Below are 21,308 nucleotides of genomic sequence, written 5' to 3'. Positions count from 1 at the left end.
CTTCAATGACTGTTTCGAACTACCGATGTAAGATATAATCAACCAATCAACACATAACTACATCATTTCAACTTTGCAAAAATTTTCCCCAAATTTCAACGAACCCTAATTTACCCTAATCGAATTTCAAACCGTCAATCAGAGGAGTAATCGGATTGTTACCTGTAAAGAGAGATGTACTGGATATCCGCCGAGTTTTACATCATCGGAGCCTGGTTGAACCTCCGATTTGATCTCCGACAAGCGAAATCGCCGTTCGATCGAGAGAAAGGAGAGAAGTTTTTTTTTTGCCCGATAAACACGAAATGATTTTCTCTCCACATAAAAATTTCATTCGCAAAAAAAAATAAAACAGCCAATGTCCTTCGTCCACGTCACCGACGAGATCGTCTCGTCCGCCTCGTTGCAAAGGATCGATCCATTGCAAATTTTGGGCTTCTCAATTTTTTTAAAACCATTTCACCTAGGTTTCTGGGCCAATTTTCCTTAACGAGCCCCTGATGGAGCTGGTCTAAGGAATTTTCAACTATAAGTAATGGGGATTATGACAACAGTGTTTTAATAGGTATGCTAGATATATGTTGTTTATTATATTTATCGAGTTATACTGTGATATAATACATCTTATCTGTACTAATTTTTTATAAATATTCATGTAGATGTCATAGGGCAGGTTGTTAGTCTAGAAACTTCTGACGTTATCGCTCAAAGAAAACCAATAAAAAAGTTGGACGTTGTTCTACGTAATGCCAGGTGAGTTCATAATGATATAATTTATTAAATAATATTTAGTCAAATCATATATAATTTAATTAGTTTGTTGATTATGTATAGTGATAATCACTTGACTTGCACGCTGTGGGGAAATTTCGGAAAGAAAGTAATCGACTACGTGACGAAAAATACTGCGTCTGTGATCGTGTGTGTTGTTAGATTTGCTTCAGTATCAGAATGGAAAGGTATATTTGAACTTAAGTGTATTGATAATATTTGTGATATAAATAAGTTTATCATATACGCTTTTTTAGAAATTTTAAATACTTTACTTCTAATTACTTGTAGGAGTTACAGTATTTCAAACTCTTTCAACGCAACACAAATATTTCTCGATCCACATTCTAAACAAATTGAAGATTTTCGAGCCTTGTAAGTAATGAAATCTGTTTGTTTGTGTATACTTTTAGAGCTATCATGAATACTAAAAGGAATGACTTTTGTTAGGTTGCCAACCAATACATTTGTGATATCCAATGAACATAAGGTGCAATCATCGTCCACTAACTCTGTTTCATGGAAAGATGAATTCTTTGATAGAAATGAAAGAAAGACAATTCAGGGTATTGTTTATGCCGATACGGTACGTGTTCATTAAGTTTATTTTAAATTTATACATAATAATTATTTTTTTTATATATTTGAGAATGATCTTTTTTTTATATTTAAATCATATATCGAGTGTAGGAAATGAAATGTGTTACTGCTGCGACAGTTGTTCGAGTCGAATATAATCCTATATGGTATTATATTGCATGCAGATTTTGCGATAATACAGTTCATCCAATAGAATCTGATTCTACCGATGACGATTCTTTGCTATTTGATTGTAGAGAATGTGGCGAAGCTGTCTCAGATGTTATAGCCAGGTAAATGGTTCATTGATTCAAAGCAGTTATTAGAAATTTTTTTAATTTTTGGCTTTAAAAATATTCATATTTTCATAGGTATAAGTTAGTGTTGGTTGTTTCCGACGAGTCTGGCGAAGAGATAAGATTCTTACTTTTGATAAAATCGCTAGCGCATTTCTCCGTGTTCAAGCAGATACTTTAGCTGAGGAGGTTGCTGAGGTATATCATTTTATAATACTTTGTGCACATTATCATATAATCTTATATTATTTATGTGTAATGTCTTTTTATATTTTGATCAGGACGGAACTTTGGTGCTTCAACGAGCTCTTTCTGATTTGGTTGGGAAGAAGCTCCTTTTCAAAATCGGAATAGGAACGGAGAATCTGACTAACAGACGTCAAACTTATAAAGTCGAGATCGTTGTCGATGATGCAGATATGTTGAATAAGTTTGAAAATCATGGAATTCGGTCCCTCGAACATGATTTAGAACTTAGGTACTCAGGTAGAGTTGCATCACTGACACCATCGCCAGTATCAAAACGAGTTTCAGATTCAGCCGTTCAAACGCCTAATGTTGACGAAAAAAGTAATAGCAAGAAAAGAGGAAGACGGCAATGAACAAACACATACGTTGAAATCTTCGAACTGATATTCTTATAATTCTCGATGTTGGTTTTTCTTTTTTGGTTTTTTATATACTTTAGTACTGATATTTATGCATATTCGAATTTATGGTTTGTTTTTTTTAGGATGCATTATTGATTCAAAGAACGAAAAATTCAAAACAAGTACTTAAATCTCTATATAAATTGCGAAGTAACACAACTTACTTTATTGTGAAATATTACAGTTTGTGCATATATGCAATTTTATATTTTAATATTATCATAGTTTCTTAAATTAACACATGAAATCGTCAAAGTATGTAAGATATCGATTATTCTATTAATATTAAATATTTTATAAACTTAAACTCAAAAAAAAGACAAAACATAAAATGTTAAATTAGGTTTGTTTCAATAAAGAAAAAATGAAAACCCTACAAATTATAGGAAAACCTTACATATGTTTAAATAGTGTTTCTCATGAACGTATTTTAATATCGTACAAAAAAGAAAAAGAAAACCTAATCAGAAACTATGTCGCCGAAGAAAAAGAGAATAACGAAACCTAGGGTCGTTAAGATACCTGTTGCAAATCGTCGTAAGTGTTTCTGTTTCTTTGAAAAAAATGCATGTATTGTTACTTTTGATATGCCGCTGAAACACCTTTCATCCTTAATACAGCAATCGTTTCAAGGGCAGAAACGTATGCACCAACGTTACCAAAATCAGTTTATCATCAATACATTGATATAGAATCTATTGGACGTGTTGGTATGGCTAAAATAGCCAGACAAAACAGACTGAATATCATTCGATCGAAGCATGGTTTACCAACAATAAATAATTCAAAAGGTTATGTTGATTAAATACAATTTTATATTGATTTATATTAAATATATGAAACTAACTTCATCTGATTTTCTAAATTTATAGATATATTGACAGAGTCCGTTGATGTCGATGATGTTCTATGTTTTGTCGCTACTGATTCGGACACGGACGATGATAAAGATTCAGATGCTGTTCCGCCAAGTAATTCGAACAAACGACGACCAAGACAAAAAAAACCTAGACCACCGAATTATCCTGAATATAATTCATTCGCGAGTTTTGGCTTGATGGAAAGTGGTACAAATCCAAACAAATTCCCTTTTATTAGTATATATACAAGTTATTATATTTTAAAAATTTAAAATCAATGATAGGTTATTATGATGATGGTGATCAATCTTACATGTGTGACTATTGCCATGCTTTAATGTGGTTTGGAGAACGTATAAACAAGCACTCTCTATCTTCTACTCCAGTTTTCACGATGTGCTGTCTAAGTGGCAAAGTTCAGCTACCTTTATTGAAAGCTCCCCCAAATACGTTGTTAAAGCTATTGTATAATCGCGATAACACGAGGAAACACTTCCGTGAATTCATAAGAGCATACAATATGATGTTTTCGTTTACGTCACTTGGTGGAAAGGTTGATAATAATATAAACAACGGTAATGGTCCGTATTTATTCCAAATGTGTGGTGAAAATTATCATTTGATCAGAGATATATTACCAGCACCTGGCAAACAACCAAACTTCCTACAATTATATATCCATGATACCATCAACGAAGTTAAAAATAGGATGAATGCTTATGGGTAATCTTCGATTTTTATTATAATATAATATTATTATTTATCTATATCAATATAGTGTTTCATTTTTATAAATAATAATAGTTTCAAAATGACTGTTCAGGGATGTTGGTAATTCGAGGAAGCTGAGAGCAGATATCGTGGAGCTTCTGAAGAAGATGTTAGATGATCATAATCCTCATGTTAAAGCCTTAAGAACTGCACGCGAACAATTTGTTGGGAATCCAAATTCTAAAGGTTTTAAGTTGGTTCTTGCAAGTGGCCAAACTACTGATGGTCGAACGCATAACTTACCTACTGAGAACGATGTGGCGGCTTTGATACCTGGTGATTTCAATATGTTAACAGAAAAAAAGAGACATCGTTATTCAAAGCAAGTCTGGAGGTTTATACCCTATAAGTGAGTTGCATCCGGCTTATTTACCTTTGCAGTATCCGTTATTGTTTCCGTATGGTGAAGATGGTTTTAGATTAGGTATTGATATTGGCTATGTTGATACATCTGGAAGGAAACGCACAACCGTTACAATGCGCGAGTTTTTCGTATTTCGCATTCAAGACAGGCATGGAGAATCCCCAATCATTATGATGTCTGGGAGATTGTATCAGCAGTTTCTGGTTGACGCATATACGATGGTAGAATCAAATAGGTTTCGTTATATATGGCATAATCAAAAGAAGCTACGGTGTGACAGCTTTGATAAGATTGAACAATCTGGTGAACGTGGCAATAATGATCTTTCTGAACAAGGAAAAAAGGTGCTTATACCTGCTTCATTCACGGGAAGTAAGAGATTCATGAGAAAACATTATCTAGACGCGATGGCAACATGCAAGTACTACGGATACCCGGATTTTTTCATAACAATTACTTGCAATCCAAAATGGCCTGAGATAACGAGGTTTTTGGAAAAACATGATCTAAAGATCGAGGATCGACCAGATATTTGTTGCAGGATTTTTAAAATGAAGCTCGATAATTTAGTGAATTATCTAACGAAAGACCACGTTATGGGCCACGTTAACTCAGGTATGTCAAAAAGATTAAATATAAGTAAAGAGTCATAATATATAAATCGTGCCAACTTATACTTAACGTATAGGTACTAATTCGATTTATTATATGTATTTCTAACTTTTTCTAATTGTTTTACTTTTATCTCAACGATGTATACCATTGAATTCCAAAAAAGAGGATTGCCACATGCCCACATGGTTGTTTTCTTGAAACCCGAATCCAAACTACCAACAGGCGAGGACATAGATAGATTTATATTAGCAGAGATACCGGACAAGGACTTGGATCCAATTTTGTACGAAATTTTTGGAGACTTGATGATACATGGACCATGCGGCGATGACAATCCAAAAAATGTTTGTATGCATGAGAAAAGGTGTACAAAATTCTTTCCTAAGCCTACTGGATCAGTTACTAAAATCGATGATGCTGGCTTTCCCATCTATAGACGTCGTATGGATCAAAGAACCATTCTGAAGAGGGGTGTTTTGTGTGATAACCGATATGTTGTCCCATATAATCCAGATCTCTTAAAGCGTTTTCGGGCACATGTTAACGTTGAGTGGTGCAACCAAACCAGGTCTATAAAGTACCTATTCAAATATATAAACAAGGGTCCAGATTACATTAGAGCAGCAATCGAGGATGAAGACGGTAACCCCGTTATATCCCAAGATGAGGTTGAGCAACATTTCAATTGCAAGTAACTTTGCGAAACTAATTTTTAAGATTAGATCGCTTGAATAATTACTTAAGTATGATTTAAAAAAAACAAGATTATTTATTTCTGTTTGATTTGCTCATTCTTAGATACATTTCACCGTATGAATCTTCATGGAGGCTTCTAAAGATTCCTACACAGTACCGAACCACGGCAGTAATGCAACTTTCGTTTCATTTGCCTGGTAAACAAATGTGTATATATCACGAAGGAGAGAGCGTTGACCAAGTCTTAAACAAGGCATCGGTAGGTCAGTCACAATTTATAGCGTGGATGGAGGCAAACAAGGAACATGCCTTGGCAAAGGAGCTAACATATGCTGATTTCCCAACAAAATTCGTCTGGATCTCAAAGCAGCGGCAATGGAGGATACGAAAACAAGGTTTTGCCATAGGCAGACTGGTGTATGTCTCACCTTCCGCTGAAGACGCATATCATTTGAGGATTCTTCTCAATATAGTCAAGGGCCCTGAGAGTTTTGATGACTTAAAAAAGGTTAATGGTGTTATATACTCTTCCTTCCGAGAAGCATGCTTTGTGCTTGGTTGGAATGCTACTTGGAAAATATTAACCGAGGATTTCTTATATCAGAAAAGGCGTGAAGAGAATGACCCAGGTAAGATGGATTTGAAATTTTAAACTATTTTACAAGATTCACATTATCTTAGTTGCTAACAGACTTATTTGTATATCTAGGTTTGGTGTTGACTGAAGCCCAATATAAGAATCTTGGTTTGTCAGATATAGAGAAGTATATGCGCAGAAACGGTCATTCATTATCCGACTATAAAGGAGAGATGCCAGTCCCTGATGATATTGGAAAGTCTAAGAAATCAAATCATCTAATTCGGGATGAGAAATCATACGATCGTGCAAAACTTGCAAACGATCATGTCAAGTTGTTTTCAACAATAACCAATGAACAGAAGGATATCTACAATGAGATAATGGATGCAGTTACAAGAGGTATCGGTGGAATGTTTTTTGTTTATGGATATGGTGGGACAGGTAAAACGTACCTATGGAGGCTTTTAGGCGCTGCTCTTCGTTCTCAAGGAAAAATAGTTCTCAATGTTGCATCAAGTGGCATTGCAGCATTGTTATTAGAGGGAGGAAGAACAGCGCATTCTCGGTTTGGAATACCCATAGTTGTGAACGAGTACACATTCTGTAATGTGAGTTCTGGATCACACCAAGCAGAGCTGATTGAAGCAGCCGATCTTATTATATGGGATGAGGCTCCGATGATGAGAAAGCATTGTTTTGAGACATTGGATCAGACTATGCGTGATATACTAAAGTGTGATAAGGTCTTTGGTGGAAAGGTCGTTGTCTTGGGTGGTGACTTTCGACAAATACTCCCTGTTATTGTCGGAGGCAATAGCTCAGAGACTATATTGGCAACTGTGAATTCTTCTCATATTTGGTCTGATTGCAAAGTTTTGCAGCTAAAGACAAATATGAGACTGCTTCGTGGCGATAATGATTTTAATAATCAAGAAATTGAAGAATTCGTCAAGTGGATCTTGGATATTGGTGATGGAAAACTAAATATTCATGATACCATAGAAGATGAATTAGAAATTCCAGCGGATTTGCTGATAAGCGGAGAAGGTGATCCTGTTAAGAGAATAGTCTCGGAGATTTATGGTCAATCTTACACAACCACTCGTGAACCAGTTTTTTTTCAGGAAAGGGCAATACTCAGTCTACGGAATCAGGATGTCGACGTTATTAATGAATTCATGCTATCAGAACTCAAAGGTCTTCGTTATATGATTTATCACAATTCCTTTTAATACGTATTTATATTATAATTAAAATATATCAGTACTAACATAGTTTGAATTGTTTTTATTAGGTGAGGAACATGAATACCTTAGTGCCGATAGCATTGATACTTCAGACACAAGCAAAATAGACGAAGTCGTCTATACACAGGAGTATCTTAATAGTATAAAGGTATCAGGGCTGCCAAATCATTCTCTCAAGTTAAAGATAGGAGCTCCAATAATGTTGCTTAGAAATATTGATCCTAAGGGTGGTTTGTGTAATGGTACGAGGTTGCTTATAACTCGGTTAGCTAGGCATGTAATCGAGGCAAGCCATATAACCGGGAAGAAAATAGGAAAAAAGGTTATCATACCTAGAATGTTTGTGTCACCACCAGAAGCAAGGTTTCCTTTTAGAATGCGCCGGAGGCAGTTTCCTATTACCATAGCTTTTGCTATGACTATAAACAAAAGTCAGGGTCAGACTCTACAAAAGGTGGGATTATATTTGCCAAAGCCAGTGTTCTCGCATGGTCAACTTTATGTCGCCGTGTCTAGAGTTACATCACGCCAAGGGTTGAAGATTCTTATTACAGATATGAATGGCAAAGCACAAAAGAAGACAATGAATGTTGTTTACAAAGACGTGTTTGAAAACATTTATAGAAATTCGCGGTTGGTTTGAATAGATTGTTTTGTTTGCTACTAAAAGTATGTTTAGATTACATTGGATATTAGTTATATTATTTTGGTAGTCATTGGTATTTTTAAACTGTTTTATCTTTTAAATTTTGTTATATTTAACTGATTTATTTTTTGGATCTTCTTATATTATGAATTACTGTTCACTATGATAACGTTTTGAATAGCTCTGTTTGTTTGAATTAAAAAATCAGTAAATGATCAGTTGTTATAATATGCTTTTTTTAAGTATATATATTAAACATTATACAAATCAATTTATAAGCTTCCAATTATGGTTTGAATATTACATTTTTTACTCAACAAACTTTCGAAATATGGATCGAATATTAAATTTAAAACACAAAGTTATGTATTACATTCAAAACTAATTACATTCAAAACTAAAAAAACTTTTGAAGAGCATCAGCCCGCGCAGGGCGCGGACCAGCCACCTAGTTTTAATTATTGTTGTCAAGTTTTATTTATTAACTAAAATTTCTACGTTTGGTATTAGCGGCGCGGGTCCCTTATGTTTGGTATCGACTCGTTGTCAATTTTTTTACCGTTTTTGATGTATCTTTTTTGTAAGTAATTTCACATCAATTTTTTATCACTTATATATTTCGTCAGAATTTCTTTAGAAATTAATAAAAATATTTTTCTACCAATAGTTTCGTAGGAATTTTTGTAAGAATATGATATTTTTTCTTGTAGTACAAGGAGAGTCTCCTAACTTGTGTTCGTTTTCAGTTTGTTGGAATAAACTTGATTAAAATTTGAGCAGCAAATTTCCTAAAAAAATTAAGGGTACATATTACTTAGGAGTTATCTAATAGACTTAGAAATTATTTAAGAAAAAGAAAAATTGTATTTCTAATAGGATTAGAATTTATGGAATACTCTCTATATAAGAAAATGTCAAAATTGTGGCATAATTTATGAGTTGAGAGAGAGATTAAGAAGAGCTTTAGGTTTTGAGTTATTTTTATAAAGTTAATAAAAGAAGTGCTTTTATTCTTGATCTAAGTATTCAATTACATTTGGTATCAGAGCAATCAGGGTTAATTAATCAGATTAAGCAAATACGAAGATCATATGAAGCATGGGTGATCTAGTAGCAGCAACAAACAAACCCAAGGAAGGGGGACCATCGTCCATACAATGTCCGATGCTAACCAACACCAATTACACTGTTTGGGCCATGAGAATGAAGGTAGCGCTTAGGGTTCAAAAAGTTTGGGAGATCATCGAACCAGAATCAGATGACGCAGAAAAAACGACTTGGCTCGAGCTCTCATATTCCAGTCTATACCAGAAGCACCAATCTTACAAGTCGGTGACCAAGAAACCTTAAAAGCCGTCTGGGAGTCAGTAAAAATAAGACACATTGGAGCTGATAGAGTCAAGGAAGCCAGGCTACAAACTTTGATGGCTGAATTTGATAGATAAAAGCTGAAAGAAACCAACACAATCGATGATTTTGTTGGTAAGCTTTCAGAGATATCTACAAAATCAGCTGTCTTGGGAGAAACCATTGAAGAACCAAAAATTGTCAAGAAGTTTCTTAAAAGTCTACCAAGAAAACGATACATACATATTGTTGCAGCCCTGGAACAAGTTCTTGATCTCAATAAATCAAGCTTTGAAGATATTGTGGGAGATTAAAGACTTATAAGGAAAGAACTTGCGAGGAAGAAGAGTCGCAGGAAGATCAGGGGAAACTTATGTATGCTAGTATGGACTCGCAAAAGGATTAAGAATCTCAAGGAGGAGGCAGAGGTAGAGGAGGAGGACGTTTCGGACGAGGAAGAGGACGTGGTCGCTTTGGTAATCAACAAAGGGATAAATCAAAGATTGTGTGCTACAGATGCAACAAAACAGGGCACTACGCGTCGGTTTGCCTCCACAGATTGCTCAAACTTCAGGAAACACAGGAAAATAAAGACGATGACTCACAAGAGGCTGAAGATCTCATGATGCATGAAGTAGTCTTTCTTAACAAAAGAAAAGTGAAGCCAAGTGAGGTCGAATCAGGTTCAGATAAGCTATGGTATATAGACAACGGGGCGAGTAACCACATGACCGGGAATCAAAATTGCTTCTCCAAGATTGACGAGACCGTCACGGGAAAAGTAAGGTTCGGCGATGATTCATGCATCGACATAAAAGACAAGGATCAATTGTCTATTTATGTCAAAACGGTGAAAGAAAAGTCTTGACCAATGTCTATTTCATACCAGATCTGAAGAACAATATTATAAGTCTTGGTCAGACTATAGAGTCTGGATGTGAAGTCAGCATGAAGGAGGACTATTTGACCTTATATGACAGAGAAGGTAAACTATTGGTGAACCGGTTATACAGGTCAATATGGAGGCCGATGTTACTAAGTGTCTGCAGCTTAAAGCGATAAGCGATTCTAAATGGCACTCGCGTTTAGGATATATTAGTTTTGAAACTATAAAGACGATGATAAAAAAGGAACTTGTTATCGGGATCTCAAGTGTTCCAAAAGGAACATGTACTTCATGCTTGCTTGGAAAACAAGTCAGACGAGTTTTCCTCAAGCAACCTCATATCGTGCCACAAGGATGCTTGAACTGATACATAGAAATCTCTGCGGACCTATACCTCCCACAGCAGCACAGAATATGTATATTTTTGTGCTAATCGACGAACATTCTCACTACATGTGGTCGCTCCTCTTGAAAGAAAAAAGTGATGCCTTTGAGAAGTTTTAGAGATTCAGAGCGATTGTTGAAAAGGAGACAGGAGCTACTATCAAGATATTTCAGACAGACAGAGGAGGCGAGTTTGTTAGGCACCTAACCGCATCCTACTCACCTAAACAAAACGAAGTTGTTGAAAGGCGAAATAGGACACTGATGGATATGACTAGAAGTATCCTAAAACACATGAGTATACCGAATTATCTGTGGGGAGAAGCAGTTAGACACACCACCTATCTCATCAACAGAGTTGCAACTCGATCTTTAGCAGCAAAAACTCCATACGAAGCTTTCAAAGGGAAAAGACCAAACGTTTAACACTTGCGAGTGTTTGGATGCATAGCTTATGCAAAGATAGAAGCTCCACATCTTAAGAAGCTGTACGACAGAGCATGGATGCTTGTTCACTGTGGAACATAACCTAGAACAAAAGCTCATCGACTTTTGGATCCAACAAGTCGCAAAATTGTAGTGAACAGGGATGTGGTCTTCGATGAGAATACAATTTGGAAGTGGAGTAACCTAGGAAGGGAAAATAATCGAGAACCAAGAATGTTTTTCCTCAGCTTCAGAGATTTTGTCGACCATGGGATAAGAGAGGACGAAGAAACCATTGAAACAGAGGAAAACAGAGTCATAGACGAAAACAGAGTCGAAGATGGAAACGAGGGCTCTGTAGCTGAGAAAGGAACCGAAGAGGGAGAAGATTCTCCTAATATCGAAACAGAAAACACCAGACAAGATCAGTAAGCTCAAGGACCCTTGAGAAGATCAACTAGACAAATTGGAAGACCAGAGTATCTGAACGATTTTGTGTGTCTAGCAGAGATAGATCATGAATGCGAATATACTCTTCTAGCCATAAATGAGGAGCCATGGGATGTCAAAGAGGCAAGCAAAACAAAAGCTTGGAGAGAAGCTTGCAAAGAAGAAATGTCGTCCATAATCAAAAACAACACATGGAGCTTGGTTGATCTTCCCATAGGGGCTAAACCAATCGGATTGAAGTGGGTTTTTAAACTCAAACGCAACTCTGATGGCAGCATCAATAAGTACAAAGCGAGGCTAGTGGCAAAAGGATATGTACAAAGACATGGGATAAATTTTGATGAGGTGTTTGCTCCGGTGGCTCATATTGAAACGGTTCGGTTCATCATCTCTTTAGCAGCTTCCAGCGGTTGGGAAGTGCTTCATTTTGACGTGAAAACTGTGTTTCTTCACACTGAACTAAAGGAAGAGGTTTATGTTACTCAGCCTGAGGGTTTTGTAACCAAAGGGAGTGAAAAGAAGGTGTATAACTTGCATAAGGCACTCTATGGAAGCGCCAAGGGCATGGAATAACAAGCTTAATAAAATTCTGAGAGAACTGAACTTTGTGAATGCTCAAAAGAACCCTATTTATATCGGAAAAGGGATAAATTGGATCGTCGTCTTGTGGCAGTCTATGTGGAGGACCTACTAGTTACATGATCTAGTTTGAGTACAATCCTTGAGTTCAAGAAAGGAATGGCAGCTAGGTTTGAGATGAGCGATCTTGGAAAATTACCTATTACCTAGGAATTGAGGTACTGCAGCACTAGAATGGCATTATGCTAAAGCAAGAGAGGTATGCAACAAAGATCCTAGAAGAAGCTGGGATGAGTGGTTGTAATGCAGCACATATACCCGATGGATTGAGATCTAAGATTGTCTAAAGCTCAAGAAGAAAAAGGTAGAGCAAGACTATAAAAGGAACAATGGCTGTCTTAGATTTTTGTTTCATACTTGGCCAGACCTCTCCTACAGTGTCGGCATCTTGAGCAGGTATATGCAGGAGCCAAAAGAGTCCCATGGAGCAGCGTTGAAACATGTCCTAAGGTATCTCAAAGGAACCTTAGCTCACGGTCTTTCATTCAAGCGTGGAACCAAACCAGGTTTGGTAGGATATAGCGACAGCAGCCATAATATAGACTTAGACAATGGGAAGAGTTTATCTTCATGAATTCCCAATTACTTGGTGTTTACAGAAGCAAGAAATTGTTGCTCTTTTATCTTGTGAGGCAGAGCAGCCAAGCAAGCAATTTGGTTACAAGAAGTTCTTGGTGAAATCATCGGATCAACATGTGAGAATGTAACTCTCCAGGTTGACAACAAATCTGCTATTTCACTCACCAAAAATCCAGTGTTTCATGGTCACATTAAGCATATCCATTGAAGATATCATTTTATACGAGTGTGTAGAAAATGTGTAAGTCGAGATGGAGCATGTTCCTGGAGCAGAGCAGAAGGCAGATGTTTTAACCAATGCACTTGGATGAATCAAATTCAAGGAGATGAGAGATCTCATTGGGGTTCAAGACTTTTCAAAAGTTGATTTCAAACTTAAGGAGGAGAATGTTGGAATAAGCTTGATTAAAACTTGAGCAACAAGTTTTCTAAAGAGATTAGGAATACATATTATTTAGAATTTATCTAATAGACTTAAGAGTTATGTAGGAAAAAAAATTGAATTTCTAATAGGATTAGGATTTATGGAATACTCTCTATATAAAAAAGAGATGTCAAAGTTGTGGCATAACTTATGAGAGAGATTAAGAAGAGTTTTAAGTTTTGAGTTATTTTCCTAAAGTTAATAAAAAAAATGCTTTTATTCTTGATCTAAGTATTCAATTCTATACATTTCTTTTGTGTTGTTTTTTCTATAAATTCTTTTTATTCTTCTTTGTACATAATGTCTTTATACATCGTAACAAGTATCAATATCAAGCATGAGTGTTCTTGGGTAATTTTTATTGTTATAAAGCTTATATAATGTAATTACTTATGTATTTAGAGACAGCCAATGCAGAAATGTTCATTCTACAATTACAAAGACATGTTTTTATTTTAATATGCTAGGCCTAATTAATATTATGGATGAGCCTAATAAATTTATTTTTTTCTTTTGAACTCGACTAATAATCAAAATGTTTTCTCTTCAGCTAAACACTAATTGGTGTTTCTCCCTACTTACATGTTACATTTTTTTTGTCAACTATATCATTAAAAACCCAATAAAACGGGTCAATGATTACAACATTTGAGTGTATCAACCCCAACATTACAATCCACAACATAAACCCATTTACACAAGCCCATCATAAAACCCAAAACATAAAGAAAAGATTGAAATGCATGAGTAACACGTGGCTACACGTGTAACATCAATAGGGTTAACGGAAAATCCACCACCGCTGTCAGATTCTGGCAGCTCCGGTACAACAACGTCGACTCTCCAAAAAACATGAGTCATCGAAGATCAAAGCCGACTTGTTATCTCCGAATATTGCTAAATCTTTTGCAGTAAAACACGGAAGATGAAGAGCGAACAGATCTCCATTTCTCGGAGCCTTTAAACTCACAGAAGATTGGATTAGACTACTCCTCAGAAAATCATCAAACTCGACGAAGAATTCCAATTCACTGTACTCCAACCCAAATCAATCTGAAAAACTTTGAAACTAACCACTATGGAGAAACTTCACCTTTTGATAATCAAACCAACAAGGTGACGGAGATTGACTCTCACATGGAAGAAAGAACAAAGAAATCCAATGAAGATAGAGAACCTCTCTCACAGCTGGGGATTGACAGCTTCCGACCAAGTCGAAAGGCCTTTAAAGCATGCAAAAGAGTAAAACTAGAAGGAAAAAAACAACAAAAAGTGCCGAACAGAGTTGGAAATGAAACCGAACTAATCAGACTTATTAAACTCCTGATGAGACCAGAAAGATTCACCAATATTAATTGGAATTACACCAAAAAGGAGAAAAGCGCTCTCTCTCTATCTCTCTCTAAAAGATGAAAGTGAGAGAAGAGAGACAAGTTACAATTAAAAAAAAGTTTTTATTTGTCGACGAAGAACAACTACACATTCAGAAGAATAAGAAAAACGAAATTACCAGCAAAAAAAAGAAAGTATAAACGGGTATTTTTTGATTGAGGAAAAAAGCTTAAAAATTTTTCAACTATTTAATATTTGCCAGTTTCCTATCCAACCTTTTTGCGTTGCCAGAAACCTACGCAAACTAATTTTTTAGATAAAAAAATACCTAAAATATTTTATAGTTCTAGTTTCCATCCCACAATTTCACGGCCGTCAACGATAAAACAGAATTAGTAAACGTCGCTATTTTCCAAAAAAAAAAAAACTCAACTATTTAATTTTTGCTAGAAAAATATTCCAACTTTTAATGTTGCCAAAAACCTACCGGAGCTAATTATCTGTGTAAAAAAAACCTGAAATATTATACGGTTTCAGCTTCTACTCCACGACTTCACATCCACTGATGGTTATTCCCAGCTTCAATCGCTGATGGTTATTCATTTGGTATTGGTGAGTTTCTCATCGTAGACCACATCTATTCAAAATGGTTATTTGAATATAGGCTCCTAATTAATCGACTCTTTCGAACAGTAATCTTAGTGGCTCATACTAGAGTAATAAATATAAATTAGCAGGTGATCAACTGAGATTAAGCATGACAAATGTTTTTGATCATCTATGAAGATCATCTAAGTGGAGATTAAATCAACCCAAAAGCAAAAATGAAGCATTCATCTGCAGAATCTTTAGTCATATATTCGTAAAAAAAATATATCATAATTTATTTCGAATTCTATTGGTGACAACTTTTTTTTAGTTGTTGTAAACTCTTTGATATTTAGATTTTTTAAATAAAGTGTCAGTTAACGTTAAAAAAAAAAAAAAAAATTAGCTAATGTAGATTTCAGACAACGTAATAAGTTCATGTATTGACAAAGATTAAATAGTTGATAATTTTTTACCTTTTTCTTGTTTAGAAAAATAACGACGTTTAATAATTATGTTTTCATGTTAACGACCGTGAAATTGTGGGGTAGAAACTGGAACTATAAAATATTTTAGGTATTTTTTTATCTAAAAAATTATTTCGTGTAAGTTTCTGGCAACGCAAAAAGTTCGGATAGGAATCTGGCAAATATTAACTAATTGAGGGTTTTCAAAGCTTTTTTCCCTTTTGAATAATAACAGATATTACTAATTCTCTTTGACCATTAACGGCCGTGAAATCGTGGGGTGGAAACTGGAATCATAAAATATTTCAGGTAATTGTTTGATCTAAAAATTAGTTTGTGTAGGTTTCTAGCAACGCAAAAAATTCGGATAAAAAACTGACAAATATTAAATAGTTGAGGGTTTTTTTTAATTTTTTTTTCTTTTTCCAAAACAAGAGAAAGCTAAAAAAATCTTCAACTATTTGATCTTTGCCGAAAAAATACCTGAACTTTTCACGTTATCAGAAATTTATATTAGCTAATTTTTATCTTTTTTAACGTTAAATGATACTTTATTTAAAACATAAAAATATCAAAGAGTTTACAACAACAAAAAAAATTATCACCAATAGAATTCAAAATATATTATGATATCTTTTTTTACAAATTTATGACTAAAGATTATGCAGATGAATCTTTTATTTTTGCTTATGGACTGATTTAATCTCCACTGAGATGATCTTCATAGATGATCAAAAACATCTGTCACGCTTTATCTCAGTTGATCACCTGGTAATTTATATTTATTACTCTAGTATGAGCCACTGAGATCACCGTTCCAAATAGTCGATTAATTATGAGCCGATATTTAAATCGTCTTTTGAATAGATGTGGTCTACGATGAGAAACTCACCAATACCAAATGAATAACCATCAACGATTGAAGCTGGGAAGAACCATTAATGGATATGAAGTCGTTGATCAGTAGAAGCTTGAACCGTATAATATTTCAGGTTTTTTTTACACAGAAAATTAGCTCATCTGGGTTTTTGGCAAAAATGAAATAGTTGAGATTTTTTTTTGTTTTTCTTATTTTAGAAAATAACAACGTTTACTAATTCTGTTTTACCGTTAAAGGCCATGAAACTGTGGGGTGGAACTATAACCATAAAAAAGTATTTTTTTAATCTAAAAATTTAGTTGTGTAGGTTTCTGGCAACGTAAAAAGTCCAGGTAGAAAATTGGCTAATATTAAATAGTTGAGAGTTTTTAAAGCTTTTTCTATTTTGAAAAATAACAGAGTTTACTAATTCCGTTTGACAATTTACGGCCGTGAAATCGTGGGATGAAAACTAGAACCATAAAATATTTCAGTTATTTTTTAATCTAAAAAACTAGTTCGTGTAGGTTTCTGGCAACGCAAAAACTTCAGGTAGAAAATTAGCAAATATTAAATAATTGAGGGTTCTTTTTTCAATTTTCAAAACAAGAAAAAGCTAAAACAAATCCTCAACTATTTAATCTTTGCCAAAAAAATACATGAACTTTTTACGTTATCAGAAATCTACATTAGCTAATTTTTGTTTGTTTTAACGTTAAATGACACTTTATTTAAAAAATCAAAATATCAAAGAGTTTACAACAACTAAAAAAAAAAGTTGTCACCAATAGAATTCAAAATAAATTACGATATATTTTTTTATGAATTTATGACTAAAAAATTGCAGATAAATGCTTCATTTTTGCTTTTGGGTTAATTTAATCCACTGAGATTATCTTCATAGATGATCAAAAACATCTATCACGCTTTATCTTAGTTGATCACCTGTTAATTTATATTTATCACTCTAGTAGGATCCACAGAAATCATCATTCCAAAGACTCAGTTAATTAGGAGCCTATATTCAAATCATATTTCTGAATAGATGTGTTCTACGATAAGAAACTCACCAATACCAAATGAATAACCATCAGCGATTGAAGTTGGAAAGAACCATTAATGGATGTGAAGGGAGTAGAAGCTGGAACCGTATAATATTTTAGGTTTTTCTTACATAGAAAATTAGCTTGTGTGGGTTTTTTGCAACATTAAAAGTTTGAGTATTTTTTTAGCAAAAAATAAATAGTTGAGACTTTTTTTAGTTTTTGTTTTTTTTTGGAAAATAACAACGTTTACTAATTCTGTTTTACTGTGAACGACCGTGAAATTGTGGGGGTGGAAACTAGAACCATAAAAATATTTTAGATATTTTTTTTATCTAAAAAATTAGTTCGTGTAGGTTTTTGGCAACATTAAAAGTTCGGGTAGAAAACTGGCAAATATTAAATAGTTGAAGATTGTTTAAGCTTTCTTCGCCTTTGAAAAATAGCAGAGTTTACTAATTCCGTTTGACCATTAATAGCTGTGAAATCGCACGGTGGAAACTTGAACCAGCAAATATTTCAGGTGTTTTTCTGATCTAAATATTAGTTTGTGTAAGTTTCTAGCAAAGCAAAAAATTCGGGTAAAAAACTGAAAAATATGTTGTAAAATGGATGATTATCCATTATTCCCCACCATAAATTTTTCCTTCTTACTTTTATCTTTCTACACCATAACTCTAACCTACTCAGAGTAATATTTTATGTTTATTACTCTCCTATAAATAGAGAGATGTATGTCTTGTAAAGTAGAGGAGACATAGCAATAAGAAGCAGAATCACTTCATCACTCTCTCGTGTCTCTCCCTTGTGCTTATTCATTCATATACTCTTTATATAACACATAATATATGGATGGTGATGTATATACATATAAATATATGCTTTTATTCATAACACGTTATCACCACGATCGACTCTTTCCGTCATATATTTGGAGGTAAGATTTCATTTATGTTTAGTCGATCTAAAGTTTATATATTTACGAAAAGATAGGCTATGCCTTCTCCGTTTATGTATTATTTTGGAAAGATAGGCTCTGACTTTCCCAAACCGATGATTTAAATTTATGTTCAATTTATTTTCAAGTTTACGTATTATTCCGGGATGATTGGCTCTGTCTTTCCCGAACCGATCGTTATGATAGACTATGCCTTCACGATTATATGATCATATGGTAGACTATGTATCCTCAGATCATAATTATGGAGGTTAAAGTTAAACCTCCTCCTTGTTTATATTTATGAAGTGGTATGTTATGTCTTCTCCTCGTTTGATTTATGTTTATATATTTAAATTTATTTATGGAATTGTAGGTTGTACCTCCTCCTTGTTTGATTTATGTATATATTTAAAATATATATGAAGTTGAAGGTTAAGTCTCCTCCATGGCTACAAAATGATGGAGTGGAAGGTTAAACCTTCTCCATGATAAAAAAAATTACAGAGTTGATGGTTTAAACCTCCTCCTTGATCATATTTTTATGGAATAGAAGGTTAAATCTCCTCCATGATCAGAAATTAATAGAGTGGAAGTTTAATCCTCCTTCGTATCTATCTTTGTGGAGTGGAAGATTAAATCTCCTCCTTACTAATATTATGGAGTAAAAGGTTATGCCTTCTCCTTGATAGTATATTTATGGAATAGAAGATTAAACATCTTTCGTGATCATAAAATTATGGAGTTGATGGTTTAATCCTCCTCCTTAATCAAATTTTATAGAGTGGAAGGTTAAGCCTTCTTCATGAACACAAAATGATGGAGTTGAAGGTTATACCTCTTCCTTATTTTTAAGGTAGGCTCAGCATCATTAAAACTTATGGAAGCTGTACCAGGTACGTTATTATTATGAATCATCATGTTTAACTATCTCATATATTTTATCAATTATAATATGGGTTAAAGACATCAAACCATGTTTTTAAAAATCAAAACTTCCGTAAGAGCTAGAAGCTCCGGAAGAGCTAAAATCCCCGTAAGAGCTAAAATATCTGGAATAGCTATAACCCCCGTATAAGCTAGAAACTCCGGAAGAGCTAAAAGCCTCGTAAGAGCTAAAATTTTTGAAATTTCCGGAAAAGCTAGAAGCTCTGGAAGAGAAAAATGCTCCACAAGAACACACGATCGTGACATGCATATATGTGATAATAATAATAATAATAATAAAAGATGGCAGTATATACAAAAGTAAACCTGAAGTTTACTTATTGAATAAACCGGTTAAGTCATCCCAGTAGTTCCAATGATATAAGATCATTGAGAATACATGTTGAAAAATCATAAGATTTTTCAACTATTCCATGTCACAAAGAAAAAAAATGAAGCCATCGTGAAAACCATCCATGGATGGATCACCATTTTTTTTGGTTAAAACTTATTGGATATGTAGTTGGTCCTACAGTGGGATTCAATTTGAGATGGATAGACCTTAAAAGTGTCATCATCTCGAGGGGGATAATTAAAGAATCCCACATCGAGTATAAGCTGAACATCCAGAAGATTATGTTCGCACTCAAAATGAGCTTAAAATAAAGCAAATCCAAGGGATTGCAAAACCAATTACGGTGATCTCCATGTGGTGACATAAAATATCCAGTATGGCATACAGAAAACAGCTGATGGATCCTCATATGAATCTGAAGTTCATATTGAGTGAAAAAATAAAATCTCATATCCCAGTTGAGCTCCACTAAAAAATAGATGTCCATGAAGGATGGTCTATTTGAGTCTATGACACGTAAAAAACATGATAAACTACTTTGGTTCCAAATCCTCAAAAGAAAAGGAGCAAAAAAGGATTAATCTCCTGAAGAGATTATTGACATGGTTTGAAATCAAATCAGGTACCTGAATGAAATCGATGATAAGAGATCTCGATTTACCATGTCATTACAAAAAAAAAAAAAGTGGAACCAAAGATTTCCCCTCTAGAGGAATTAATCCTTAAAAGATTATATTAGAATTATGTTCCCGAGAACACTACTCGATTGAAATAAAGAATGATGATCATCAAAACTCCTGAAGAGTTATCTCGAGTAGTATAATAATAAAAAAAATTATTCCAGAGGTGATCTTGAACCGGTAACTGGAGATATGTTTACAACACGCTTTGCCGATTGCCACTTTGATGAAAATGAATTTCCTGCGTTGAGGGGGAAGATCTAGAGAATCACCAAAAGATAGCACAAAAGGGCATATAAACTTTGGCTTATTTCGATCCTCCTACCAATAAACGTGAGGTGGAGTTCATAAAAGTGTACATTTGCAAAATTTGGTATACCAGTTACTTTATGCATTCAAAGATATAAGATGGGTGACGAAATCATATATCCCCGGTGCTAATGCTCCATCAAAAGAAATGTTTCGGAACAAATTATTGATGAGAATAGAGAAAATGAACTGCGGTTCAATTAAAGCACGGAAGGCCGATGAGCTTGTAAGATAAAAATCTCCTCTTAAGTGAAAAGGTTCCAAAAGAAATATATAGAGAAAATGTCCTAAAGACATTTGTGAAAAGGTTCCAGAAGAAGCGAATAAAATTGTCTTGAAGACATTTGTGAAAAGGTTCCTGAAGAACCAAATAAAGATATATGTCCAAAAGATATATATATAATAATGGGTTCCATAAGAACCATATAAAGAGATTCGTCTAGAAGACGAGCGTGGCTGCACTCTTTTTCCCTTATCATGGTTTTTGTCTCAATGAGTTTTTCCATGAAAATATTTTCAACGAGGCAGTAAGGAACACGCAAAATATAGATCTCTAAAAAAGAATACTTCCGAGAGAAGAAGTATGGTAATATGCATAGAT

General features: G+C 34.3%; 1 protein-coding gene across 1 annotated transcript; it reads left to right on the top strand.

Moving 5' to 3' along the window:
• The first annotated feature begins 951 nt into the window (after positions 1–951).
• Positions 952–10,290, top strand: LOC112083870. The gene is made up of 13 exons (XM_024151943.1): positions 952–959; positions 1,063–1,146; positions 1,222–1,357; positions 1,462–1,643; positions 1,763–1,844; positions 1,928–2,124; positions 3,980–4,253; positions 4,309–4,906; positions 5,420–5,597; positions 5,705–6,231; positions 6,312–7,379; positions 7,477–8,062; positions 9,939–10,290. Exons 1-13 carry the CDS (start codon positions 952–954, stop codon positions 10,288–10,290), a joined length of 4,272 nt encoding a protein of 1,423 aa, XP_024007711.1.
• Positions 10,291–21,308: the final 11,018 nt, after the last annotated feature.

The sequence above is a fragment of the Eutrema salsugineum genome, unplaced genomic scaffold (assembly GCF_000478725.1).
Source record: "Eutrema salsugineum unplaced genomic scaffold, Eutsalg1_0 scaffold_5, whole genome shotgun sequence".
NCBI classification, from domain to species: domain Eukaryota; kingdom Viridiplantae; phylum Streptophyta; class Magnoliopsida; order Brassicales; family Brassicaceae; genus Eutrema; species Eutrema salsugineum.
This window is presented reverse-complemented; position numbering and strand designations above follow the sequence as displayed.